The 13,700-nt window shown below is 37.6% G+C and overlaps 1 protein-coding gene across 2 annotated transcripts in view; it reads right to left on the bottom strand.

The window, feature by feature from the left end:
* Positions 1–1,926: 1,926 nt before the first annotated feature.
* LOC103710544 (PH, RCC1 and FYVE domains-containing protein 1) overlaps positions 1,927–13,700 on the bottom strand; it is a 32,447-nt gene continuing 20,673 nt past the window's right edge. For both annotated transcript variants that reach the window (XM_039120608.1, XM_008796310.4), the window contains exons 7-9: positions 8,805–8,951; positions 2,790–3,211; positions 1,927–2,634 (exon numbers count right to left, since the gene is read on the bottom strand). In XM_039120608.1, the coding sequence (XP_038976536.1) occupies positions 2,526–2,634; positions 2,790–3,211; positions 8,805–8,951 (678 nt within the window). In that variant the 3' untranslated portion in view covers positions 1,927–2,525. The remainder of the gene's footprint in view (positions 2,635–2,789; positions 3,212–8,804; positions 8,952–13,700) is intronic.

Genomic DNA, 13,700 nt, shown 5'->3' with positions numbered 1-13,700 from the left:
TTATAGAATCCCCTTTCTAGTAAGAGAACAAGTGTTGATACACAGAGACTTCTTTTATAATCTAAGAGAACAAGTGTGGAAGCTTATGTTGAATAGCTTCACCTTAGGAGCTCGTGTCATAAAGTCATTGGTCCTTGCTGGATCTCATCGTCGGATGACTTGGCATGTCATAGTCGCTCAAAAGAGAAGCTACAAGAGACTTCTCTAAGTCTCCATGCATCAAAACCTCAATCTTTAGATGGAGACCCAAGAGAAAGCAAAAGAAATAATAGAGAGAAGAGATGAGGAGAGGAGCTTTCTATGAAGAGAATCTATCTGTAAATCTCAAAACGCAATTCGAATATGTCCCAATCTCCTCTAAATAACCCTGTTTAAATTTGGGAGCTGATATGGATTCTAATCCACTCGATGGGAGTCAATGTGGATGCTTATCCATTCAGGTCAAGTTCAACTTTGGCCTAGATATTTAACAATGCCCACTCAGATACGTCGAGCTACCACTACAAATATTCTCATCTCATCTCTATAAGTATTTGCTTTTTCTTTGATACAGTTAGTGAGGCATGCGACTGACAAAAGAACAATAATGTAGGAGCAACAAAATATTAAGTTTTTATCTGACTAACATGGTGCATCACTTACAAAATCTTGCTTTTTTTCAGGAGCAGCCCAATGTATTTACGGGCCTAAAGCCGTTTCGTACTTGAAGCCTTCTCTGCAGTGAGCCAGCCGATGGCACACTCATAGGGGACCTTTGTTTTTTTTCATTTTGTCTTTGAAGCCTTTTCTATGGTGCGCTTTCTTTGGGCCGGTGCCTCGGTCGCCTAAGGGTTGAGCCAGCCTTGCTTATACCCCAAATAATTTGGTCATATGGAATCAAGCATCACCCTCGGAGGGGGTCTCGCCCCGCCCTCTTTAGTCATGCTAGGTCGCCGACCCACACTGACCTCCAATCCCTCCGGCACGCTTGCGCTACGCACCACCATTAACGCTGCCCACCGGTAGCACAATTTTTGAAGCAACAGGGTCTCACAATCGCACTAGGCGTTTAGTCCACTTCAGTGTAGGCTTTTAGCGGGACTGACCTTTTGGGTCTAGCCTCTTCTTATGTACAAATTAAAAAAAAAAAGAGATATAAGAAAAAATAAAGGCTTCAATCTTCATGCCCAGAGAAACCTGTATGCGCTCTTACCACAATGCTAAATTATATAAGGCAATAGGCTTGCTTACATAAGCTGAGGCTATTGATGTCTTTCTTGATGCTCGCCCTGCTGTAATATGGAAGAGCAAATGGGTGTGTTTTATGTCACCTACAAGTAGCACCTTGGTTTTCTAGACTCCAACTCCAAATAATCCCGATAAGAAGAATATTAAAAGCATTCTCAGATGAGTTGGGTCCGTAGGACTATGACTTCACCCCATATACAACCTGTACTCGACCCATTTACCTTGTTGATCCAATAGATTACCCGTTTCCAATCAGGTTATCCCTAGCAAATTGGTCTCCTCATGTTAAGTTGACAGGTCCTCTCATCACAGCACAACTCAAGCCCACTTATTAAATGGCTTATACCCACTTGAAGCATTCATTCAGTAGATCATATTGGTGTTGGAAATTTGTCTGACCCAAGACACTGCCACCCATATCTCTGCACGAGAAAACACACGACAAAAAAATAAAAAAAAAAAACAGGCCCAAGAATCCTAAAAAACGATTTATAACAGGTAAAGTATCTCACCATTTTTCTTGACATCCTGATCTCCTAGCCCGCAAAGGACCACAAATATAAGGAATTTAATTAGTTATTTCATTGATATCTCAAGTTTTCACAGTTCGATCGTGGTCTAGGAATATGATACTAGGGAATAAATAAATCATACTAGAATCTTAATAGAAGACTTACCCAAGGGGGATAAGGCCACACATGCCTCTGTAACCATATTTTTCTCATCAAGCATTATATAGTAGGACAACATACAACATTATACATTGATGAAGCTATACCTTCCTTTACCACAACCTGCCACAACCCAACCCTGACCCCCCACATCCCACCACACACAAAAAACAATAAAGAAACAAACGAGGATAATTTTTAGGACTGACATTTGGCCAAAGTAATGTGTGCAAGTCCTCTCGGAGAGAGATTTTTGTCATGTTTGATATAATTTCTGTACATTTAAGGATGGGCAAGATAATTGCTGGTCCAAGCATTCTACATGATCAGGCTTCTCTGCACCAAACTTCTAATAAGCATGACTACAACTTCTCGAGCAAACATCTTACCTTATGTCGCTGCCAAGCAGATGAAACCTCTCCAGCAAATGATAACAGAATGCATAGTCTTCTTGCTTCTAACTTTCCAGTAGTGCCATAATCCATTTTGGTTTCAGCATGAGTGCAATTGTAACGTCTGTGAGGAAGAGTGTGGTAAATTAGTCTTCTGTTTTGCATACTACATGCGGGGATACCGATATGGATCACTTATACTTGCTGAAGAAGGATTTAAGTCAGATTGTTTTATCTACTTTGTTGATGATGTGACAATGCGTTCAATATCGTACTTCAGATATACCCTGCTCTGATTCTCCTCCCACCATTTCTCCGCTTCCTTCTCACTGAAACGCCTCCGACTATACAGCACAACACCCAAAAAGCATGTTATGGAACTGAAGTAACATCGTTAAATAAGAAAAGATCTTATGCAATATTGTCCTCAGAGTAATAGCGTGAAACTTAAATACACAAACAGCAAAAAGAGTAAGTATTTTCTAGAACAGGACCTTACCTAAATCTTACACGCTTGAGACCTTTCTGACCACTTGGCAGAGTAATGAATGTAATATACACACCGGGTTCATCCTGCTCAACCCATTCATCTTTCGATGCCTTTGGAGTACATTGTCTTGTACTAGTCCCTATCACATGGGTATTGACAAATAATTTGCTTGCACTATGACGCTGGAATTTTCCATCCCCACCTGTTACCACCTTCAAGGATGCTGTAGAGTTGTCACGTATGCCCTCTATATCCCTGCCCTCTTGAATTTGAAAATCATTAGATAGACGAGGGTCTCCATACACCAATTTCTCAACTTCACACCTTGATGAATTTGCTTGGGCGGGGTGAGACATGCTCATGTTATTCAGCCTGGATCCAATACTGCTTGTCTTTCTTCCTGCTGAAAGTTTTTCTGACAAGGCATTCATCTGTTCCAAATTATGCATTTGTTAGAGAAAAAAATGATAAATAACAAGTTTTGCAAAGCCATATGCCAAGATCAGGTTTTTTTTCCATATTTTACTTCAATTTCACACAAACAGAGAGATATACTATATGACCTATGCAGTTAGTCTCATATCGGCTATGCATTGGGTAAATCTTGATAATTACAGAGGGCCAAAGAACCCAAATAATACCTTTTTGGCTGAGGTCCTGAGTCGTTACAAATAGTATCAAAATGGAACCAGCTCATAGCTCATATACACTAGGGGCTACTGTAGCATGGGCATATTTGGACTGACTATGGTGTTTGTGACTAGATTTATGGTATTTGTGATTAGATTTGAATAAATTTTGATCCTTAGCCTAGCAAGAACACCAGGGTTTAAACGAAAGGAGTATGTGAGGATCCATGCAGGTATGTGTTTAGTCCCATATCAACTATGCATGGGTCGATCTAGGGTACTTATACAAGAATAAGGAATCCAAATAACAACTTCTGATTAGTCTTTTTGGATGAGATCTTGGGTCATTACACATACATATATGCACATATACCTAAGTAGATATCTATGTATGATAACCAACTTTGCATCAATTCCCCCAATGACTTCATTTGGGCTTGTAAGCACAAACAATGCAGAATGGAGTAAAATATTCTCTATGGATTGAGAACAATTCCTAATAGGGTTGATGTATTAATTAATTGATAACTTCTTTGTTCCTCTAAAGCTGAAGTGTAGGCTAGCAGGAGTGACTATTAGGTATGTATCAGAAATTGTATAACAATCCAGTCACATTAACCTATGGCAATCTTTAGCAGAAGAGATATTCTCGCAACAGAGCCATAAACCTGATGCAGCAGTTTTGTCCAAAATATTATAAGATGTGTTAAATAGTATTTGGAGATATTTCTAGTTGTGTTGATGTTTTCTTGCTCCACTTTAAAGACAGAAATAAACAAGAAACAGAAGTAGAAATATTTACCTTTGTTCATGAAAGCACGCTCAAATTTGATTAAAATTAAATTAAAAAAAATTAATAAACAGAAAAAACCCTTTAGCACCAATGTATTGTAAGTATCCTATAGCTAATTATTCATAACCCTGGAGGCAAGTGTGCTTAGTTGTGTCGATATAATAAAGCACATCTACATTAAGAGTGTAATGTATCATGTATGAATTACTTTTAGGTTGGGGGAAGATATCTTTAGAGTTCTTTTCGTTTAATTTATTCTAAGATTTGAAGGACCAAGGTATGAGGCATAATGGTCATGTACCATACTGTACGTGACAGTCATATATCATACAGTACATACTGCAATGTCATATATCATACAGTACATACTGCAATGTCATGTATACGGTAATACTGTGATACATCCCCATATGAACTCATGGTTTGTCATTATGGGGCAGTACAGCAAGGTAGTGCTACAGTATGCACCATTATATAGTCCAGTTTTTCAAACTTTCAGTTTATTCTGATATCTACTATCCTCCTATTGGGCAACTGTGCTTATTCAGTGCTTTATGATACCTTTATTTCTTTCTTGGGTCTACCTCACACATCCTTTTAAATTATTGAACTTGCTATTTGTAACATTTTAGGAAAATACATCAAGTCTTCTGATTAAATAGCATCATGAGGCTTTTCATCTAAAAACATGGTAGTCTTCTTTCTTGTTACCTTTCCTCAGTAATCATGTTCCCCATGCTGAAGCAAAATGATGTTCTTGTGCAGAGGCATCATTTTTGAAACTTCAAAAGTCCAAATCTTCCATTCAAGCTTTAGTAAAATATAAACAAAACTACATACTGGAGTAGGATAATGCATAGCAGTGCATTTATACAGACTTTATCTCACAATACATACACAAAGCCAACAAATTAAGCATGGCTTACAAGGCCTACAATATGTACATGATTAGGCAATTACACCATAAATCACAGGTCAAGATATTGACATTGCTATCATGTTGTTAACTTCTACATCTCATCGGTTTTAAGAGGAAGCTAATCTTTTGTCTCCCAAGTATTTATTGTACTTTCTCATATGTTCTCAATTGTTGCACATCCTAGACGCACCTTTATTCTTCTCCAACATATGAACTTCATCTTTATTCATGTACTTGCCACATTTTTCTCCCTTTAGTGGAATGACCCAAGAGCTAGAATTACTACTACAACATATCAGGATTAGTTTTTGTTAGCATAATCTTAGGGATCACATAACCTGCATCACCCATAATATTTTTCTTTATTAGTGTGATCCTGTATCAACCTATATTATTTTTCTTTATTAGCATGATCTTGTTAGAGTAATTTAAGGATCGCGTAACAACCTATACCATATTTTTCTTTATTAGTGTGATCATATATCAACCTATATTATTTGTCTTATATAGTGTCTGTAAACAAATATATATAACCCTTGAAATGTACCGAATGTGATGGAACAGAGAAATAAAATCATTTTTCTCTCTTTTTCTCTTATTTTTCTCTTCTTTTGTAAATATTTTAACATGGTATCAGAGCCACCGATCACCTAATCTACCGCCACCATCTCTTTCGCTTTTATTGTGGTCGTCGTTGCCATGTCTAGAAGCTTTGATAACTTTCGTTACCGATCTATCAATCTCTATTTCTAGATGAATCAACACCCAAAGATTCTCTATTTTTCGGTGGATCCACAGATCCTCTATGTTCTAGTGAATCAATATTCAAAGATCTCATATTTTCTTAGTAGATCTACATATTATCCATTTTCGGTGGATTAATACCCAAAGATCCTTTATTTTCTAATGGATCTGCAGCTCCTCTCTATCGCTTTTCTTCACATCTTCAGATCTTCGGTTGTCTCTTACAATGGCTTGGCCCCTTTCTATCTCCGATTTTATTTGCTACCTCCAATTTCTTCACCATCCAATTCGAAGTCTCTTGCTCCTCTTTCATGGTGTCTCCGTTTATGAGGATCGTCGACCTTCGGTTGTCTTCTCTCTGTCTATCTTCACTGCAACTGCCATCTTCTATATGTCTTCTCACTGTCACAATATCAGGCAAGTCAATCAGCCACATCAATAGGACACATCGATAGACACCAGTTTTCTATATTAGTCAGTTATGTCAATGGACGTATTAGTCTACTGCATCAGTTAGCTACGTCAGCATTGCTAAACATATCAGTTTGCTAGATTAGCATTCTGATTTGCGCATCGATTACTTAGCTTCTATGTCAGCTTTTATTCTATCATATCAAATTCTATAGTCACATCAGCTTGACACATCAGTCTGTCATATCGGCTTTTGAGTTATTATGTCAACTCTTAATTTGCTACACAGCTTCTGAGCTGCTATATCAGCTCGTGTTCTGCCACATCATGCTCTGTCCTGCCATATCAGCTCTTGATCTACCACCATGTCAACCTCTGAGCTGCTATATCAGCTCCTACTCCATCATGTCAGCCCTGAGTTGCTACTTCAGCTCTTCATCTAGTACGTCAATTTTTAAATACATTCATGATCTAGTTTCCAAACTCAAGTTGGCACCTATAATACCATCTTGAGTTTGAGGAAAATGTTAGCATAATCTTAGGGATCACGTAATAACCTGCATCACCCATAATATTTTTTTTATTTACGTAATCCTATATCAACCTATATTATTTTTTTTGTTAGTATGATTTTGTTAAAGTGATTTTAGGAATCACGTAACAACCTGTATCACCCATAATATTTTTCTTTATTAGCGTAATCTTATATCAGCCTATATTAATTTCTTATGTAAAGTCTATACACAAATATATATATAACCCCTGAAATATACGGAATGTGATGGAACAAAGAACTAAAATCACTTTTTTCTCTCTTTTTCTCTTGTTTTCCTCTTCTACAAATATTTTAACAGTTTCCCTTCATTACTCCTATCATATAAACTTCTCATTTATGTGTGCACTTTTTTCATTCTTCTCATTTTAGTGGAATGCCACCACTCTCCCTCTTTTTCTTCAGAACATTTTTATAAGTATACCTCCAAAAACCAAGATTACCACACTAGTTGAAAGGAAGTACTTTCTAAGAACTAGGTACAAACTTTATGCTTAGCAACTATCATATTTGGAAGCATATACCATATATAAGTGGGTATTTCAAGGTACGGCATCTAGAAATTGAACCCCATACCAATACCATGCTGGTACAGTGTTGGTATGCTAGGTGGTAGGGCTCCTTAGATGGTAGGCTTTAATTTGTAATATAATTATATGGCCACAACCAGCCAGAGGCGGAGCTAGAGCCATTATTGATGTAGAGAGAGTCAAGAAGTTCGTAAAATGTTGAGTAGTGAGTTTTTTCCTAATTTCTTTTTATCCCTATTCCCTAAAATCTGCACTTGTTCTCATCCATTTCTCCATTACTCTCAACTACCCCTAGAGAATTCTGACGTGGAACCTCAGTGGTTAACTCAAATGTGAACTCAAGAATTCCAGAGTACTTAATTGTCTCAGTACAGTCAGGAAATAATATTTTCCAAGGAATGAAAACATAATTAGCATGCTTAATCCGAGTGTAAACTAGATGTCGCTACATGATGTTGCATGTTGCATGTTGCAGTATCAACATTACGCTCCCAATTTCTTGCTACATGACCTATCTGATGACATACTCAAAATTTTAGAATCTGGGATAATTTAAAGAAAGTCAAAGAATAATATCTTGCAAACAAAAGAATACAAAAAGTCTGATAAACATTAAAAGATAGAGGAACAGAGAGAAAAAAAATTATGCAAGTTCTTTTTTCTGTGTGCGCATGTGTGCATGACTCCTTTCTATCCTATAAAATCAGTTCAGAGTACTGTGGACTTTAATACACTTTATCAAGAAAAAAGAATGTGAAAACTGTTTCCCTCTTTTATAAAGCCAGACAAGGAACTAAGAATCATATGTAAATGTAAATGATAAATAATACTAATACATAATGGAGCTTTACGGTAATACATATACTTAGCACTTCAGAAGATTATAACTACAGAGACTAAAGAGATTTATTCATTGCATTTCTTTGTTTCATATGTTGTAACCTTCAAGACCCAACAAAGTTCTACTTGACATAAAAATGTGTCAGATAGTTATGACTACAACTACGGATTTTTCCCTCCCAGACTGCTTTTTGATATATTTCAAAGATCTAGGTAATTCGTCTTGACTAGTCAATGGACTTAATTCCATTTTACAGAGGCATACTTTATTTCTACAAATTGTTTATGCTTCCTCTCAATGGAATATGGTTGTAACCACGAAGGTAGAATTTTTGCACTAGTACTAGTTCATATTATGAAGGGTTTTAGCAAGAGACAAGCAAGAGCTGACTCTGTATGTTCCAAACAGGAAAATCATTCTGATACATCCATATCACTTTATAAAGGTTTGGTCAAGCAGTTCTGCAAGTGGAAATGCAACTGTTCGTATTAAATACATCCTTTGTTGCGAACTATCCTGTACAAAATCCTTTCCTCTCAAACAAGTTCTAGTAACGAGCAATCATGCAGTGAACACAGTTTGTTAAGAAATTATATGCTCGCACCTGATTTGTCAGAACTTTAATTACATCTTTTGCTGCTTTGCATTTTGCAGCTTCATCCCTTGCAAGTGACCAAGTTTCCTCGATTTTACATTTATAATGTTGGAGCTTCCGACTTCTACTTTGACATTGGTGTGTAAGGAACATTGCCTGTATCAAGAGCATGAGAAGTTAAATCAAAAGGTATTCATCTTCAGATATGTAAAAAATATGCATCTAACTGATAAATAGTTTAACTGATGCAAAGTGCAAGAGAACAGACTCCAAATATAAGGGTTGGAAAGTGAACTTATAAATTATCAATAATATTCAGTTTTTCAAATCTTAATTATCAAGGGCGCTTGCATAAACTTATTGGTCATTGCTATAGTTCTTTATAGTTTTGATGCAGGCTGAAAGCATGCAAGGATGGTCCAGACTAGAAGTCTGAACAAAAGGGAATAAGATAATCGCAGGAATCATTAATCGAGGAAATGGACACCACTCAACATTGTTAATTGTAGAATCACTCACACAACTATAACAATCCAAGACCTTACACCAACAAGCCAGCTAGAAAGTACTATTTGGGTTCCCTAGCCCTATACGAGTACCAACGATCTATCTATTAGATAGATGATATGGGGCTAAACACACACTTGCATGGGTCTTTCACACACCCCCATTTAAGCCTCATGTCCTCACCAAGTCAAGGGTTCAAATCCAAGCACAAATATTGCCATCCTAGATGGGCAAATGCTACAATATACCCTAGTCCATATGGGCTATTGGCCAGGTCACCCTGATACCATTTATAACAATCCAGGACCTCACCCAAAAAGACTAGCTAAAGTGTTATTTGGGTTTATTGGCCCTACACAAGTAGCTAGAATTTACCCAGTGCATAACCGATGTAGGACTAAACAGACACCTGCATGAGTCCTCACAATGACCAAGCTAGCCACTTGATTTATTGGAGTAACTCACTCCAGAAGCAAGATTACTTGCTGAGACTAATTTGCAAGAATAGTTATAGGCTGCTGCACTATTAATTGTTGTTTATCTTATTAATCTAATGCTTTTTTCTGTTCTATCAGGTGTATCTCCAAGTGAGCAGTTATTTTCTTCCCCACCCTTTTATGACCATTTTCATGTTTTTTTAGTTGTACTTGTTTAGTTTTTTTACCACCACATGAATGAATTTAGTAATCACCTTGATCTACTATTTGTATATTTCTTGGTTACAATTCTGATCCAATTGCAAGGCACTTTTACTCTCCCATGATATGATTTTATTTGAACATCTACCTTATTAGCCTAAACCACCCTCGAATGATACCATGTGTCCTTCCACTATTGTTGGTTCATCTTTCTTAGATCTATTCTCTTCTCTTTCTAAGAATTCAATCCTTTTCCCACAGATGAGGGCACTACACCTGCTCATACCCCAAACTATACCCCTCAAATCCTCGCTGTAGGTAACAATGATGTAGCTCCAAATCCAACTTAGGCTCCTCTAGTTATACCGCTGGGTTATGCACCTGCTCCCTTAAAACATTATTATCCTACTCAGGTATGTCAACTAAAGCAATTTTTTGGCTGCATTGCCTCTCATTCTTCTCTAGAGTATCATACTTTTCTTGCAGCCATTCATCATCACCGGGTACATGCAACATAACACCAAGCCACTAGCCTTCCTGAGTGGCAGGATCCTAAATCAGAGGAGCTTGCAGCATCGCAGCATCTTCATACTTGGCAACTTGTGCCCTTGCCTCTTGGGGAACTGCCAATTAGTCAAAAATATGTTATAAAATTAAGACTTGTTCTGATGGCTCTGTTAAGCATTATAAGCTTTGCCTAGTTGCTTGAGGCTTTATTCAAGAGCAGGGTTGCCCATAGCTGAGATGACATCAATGTGTGCTCTTATAGCAGCTATTGCTGAAGTTCATGGATGGCCTATCTAATAACTTGATATAACAAATTTATTAAGGTACACCGCTCTTCGGTACCGGGCTCCATACCAGTGACAGGAAGTATGCTCGATACGGAGGCCGGTTCGGCGTATCGAGTGTCAATACGCCCTTTATACCTATACCGGTACCGAATCGGTATGATATGGTATGTACCACTCGGTTCAATAAGGTATGATGGTGATCTTTAGGAGGAAGTGCCTATGCAGCCACCATCAAGTCCTCCTCATCCTCTTGGTCATATTTCTTTGCTTCATCATGCCATGGTCGCAAACAAAGCTTCTTGTGTTTGATTTGAGAAATTTAAAGCTACTAATTTGGCTATTGGTTTCTTTTTTCATAATAACCATAACCATGCCATGTTTATACCAACCTAAACACCATGGAAGACCATTCTTCTATTTTATGTTGATAGCATGATTATTTCTGGCAATGTCTATAGTGTTGTTTCTAGGTATTTTATCTGTCCGGTACCAATACAATACAATATGGAACCATACTATACCAACACTCAATAAGTAGATGCTTATTAATTCAGTACTAATACAACATTTTTTGCTTTTCTTGCTTTTTAAAATTTTTTTTGAAGATTATTTTAAGATTTATGGATTTTTAGATTGTGATTTTAAGGGTATTTTAATATTATTTTATGTTACATTAATCCCGAGAGACCCTATGACTACTTATTGGATCCAATTTTAATATTAAACATAGCAATAGACATTTTTAATCTTGAAAATACATACATCAACTTGATTTAAATTAAAAAATACATATTGACAACTAGTGCCTCATGGAGTGTCTATGCCGCTCATAGATGTCAAGATTTTATTCATTATCGAGACCTTGGATACGACTCCAATGCACATACTATACCTACCCCTACTTCCAATAATCTAAGCCTCTTTGAAAACCACCCTGATACTAATCCTCTTTCTGTTACTGGATTGGCCATCCCACTCGCATCTAAGGAAAGATCGCAGCAATGAAATCTAGCTCGTAATCTAGCTACAACTATGAGGGCAGTAGTAACTCGAATATGATATCTCAAAAAGAGGATATTTATACAAGTCATACCCTATTTGTGCACAACAGGATCTCATATACAATGAGGATACAAATATGTACAGGGACTCAATTGTAGAAATGTCATATCATGAACCACTTCGAGGAGCCCATCTCCTACATGTTATCATATACTCCTATGTCTTATGACATACACCGTGGTCTGTATCCTGCATGGTAGGGTGAATTGTGATTGTCCATGAATCATCGCTCGAACTATCACTAGTATCATCACCCCATTGTGAAATGATTTGGGAAACCGTTCATTTGAGGGCTCGATGGTCTCCTCTCTTCAACAAATCTATAGCTTTCTTTTCTTTTCTTTCCTTACTGCTATGAGAAATTGCATTCTTTCACTGGCTATCCCTGTGTGTCTAGCTTTGTTGGGTGACTCGACTAGACCCACCACCCTGACTAGCCCTATTTTCCTGACCAGACTAGGTACCATGGTGACCTCTTCTTAGCATCTCCATATCATATCTCTAGATGGATGTCTCAGGAATAGAGCTTTGCATTCACAATCTGCTCCCCCTAGCCTCTATGGTTGCTCTGCTACTGGGCATCGCCTAATTTATAAGTGTGGCATGTGAGGCTCTGCCCATTGCTTTTCATTCATCCCAACATCTTTTGCCCCATGATACTAGCTGGTCAAAGAGGTGACATTAGCTCATTAAGCTCTAACTGCCGCTTCTAGCCCTCAAGCTAACCAACCATGGGATCCTCATCATCATATACAAAATCACTATGAAGTGGATCATCATATTTCATCCCTCTTGGATGCTCTTCAATTTGAGACGTAGATTGTATTGGATGTATACCAAGTCATTTAGTCTCTTCTGTATTAGGCGGTTGCTCTACTTTCTATGCATTAAGGAGAAGGTTGACGGGTTGCGCTCACAATCACTAAATGAGACCATTTGTGAGAGGATCAAAAACATTTTAGTGTTGGTGTCAAAAATACCCGGATTCATATTGTCTATGCATTCCACAATTGGCCTCTCACCATAGCTGTTGAAGTCCTTTATAACAACTTTAGTCTATGAAGCACACACAATATATAGCATTATATATCTTCTTTAATTGGTAAGGTATTCTTCCTATTTCCCATTATTTAACTTCCCTCCTCCAAACATCTAGTAATAATGACTACATCAAGCTCCATCTTGTAGATGATATTGCACTTGGCAGTCAATGATTCTTCATCCATATCCATTCCTAGGACACTATATTGAAACTTTGGATGGAGGTAGTAGGTTGCCAAGACATCAATCTTCCTACTTGGAAAACAAAAAATTGCACGATTCTATTTTATAAGAAAAAACAATTATTAAGAAATGCACTTGGTTTGCATGCAAGATGCAACTTCCTACTCATTTGGTAATCCCACCTCTCCTCAATGATATCAATATCTCATCAACATACTTTAGATCCATTTGCCTAATCTCAGCCTTGGCAATCAGCATCATATGATACAAGATACCCATTTGGAAGTACTTCTTGCTATTTATGGCCCTACTCGATACAATAGTGCATATACCTTCACTACGCTCTCAGTCCACTTCAAGAACTGCTGGCTTGTCGTTAACCCGTCCACATTACTCCCTATTGTGCCACTAGGGGCATATCTACTCTCTTTCCATGACACTCATGCATACTTGACATAGGCCTTCCTTCTTCTCAATAAGGTTGTCAAGTGAAATATAATGGGTAACAAAGCAGGTGACTATTGGTCTCAGTATATTATCCTTGGTGTGCTTCCTCATCAAAGCCAACACCTAGATGTGGTCATATATGAAATTTGTGATGGTTTGGGCTGTCTCTACCACTTGCTTTACCCTATGGAACCTGCCAGTATCCATCAACATCAAGTCTACATAGTAGGCAG

Source organism: Phoenix dactylifera, unplaced genomic scaffold, assembly GCF_009389715.1.
Source record: "Phoenix dactylifera cultivar Barhee BC4 unplaced genomic scaffold, palm_55x_up_171113_PBpolish2nd_filt_p 000840F, whole genome shotgun sequence".
Lineage (NCBI taxonomy): Eukaryota > Viridiplantae > Streptophyta > Magnoliopsida > Arecales > Arecaceae > Phoenix > Phoenix dactylifera.
The sequence above is the reverse complement of the archived record's forward strand: the minus strand, read 5'-3'. Positions and strand labels throughout refer to the sequence as shown.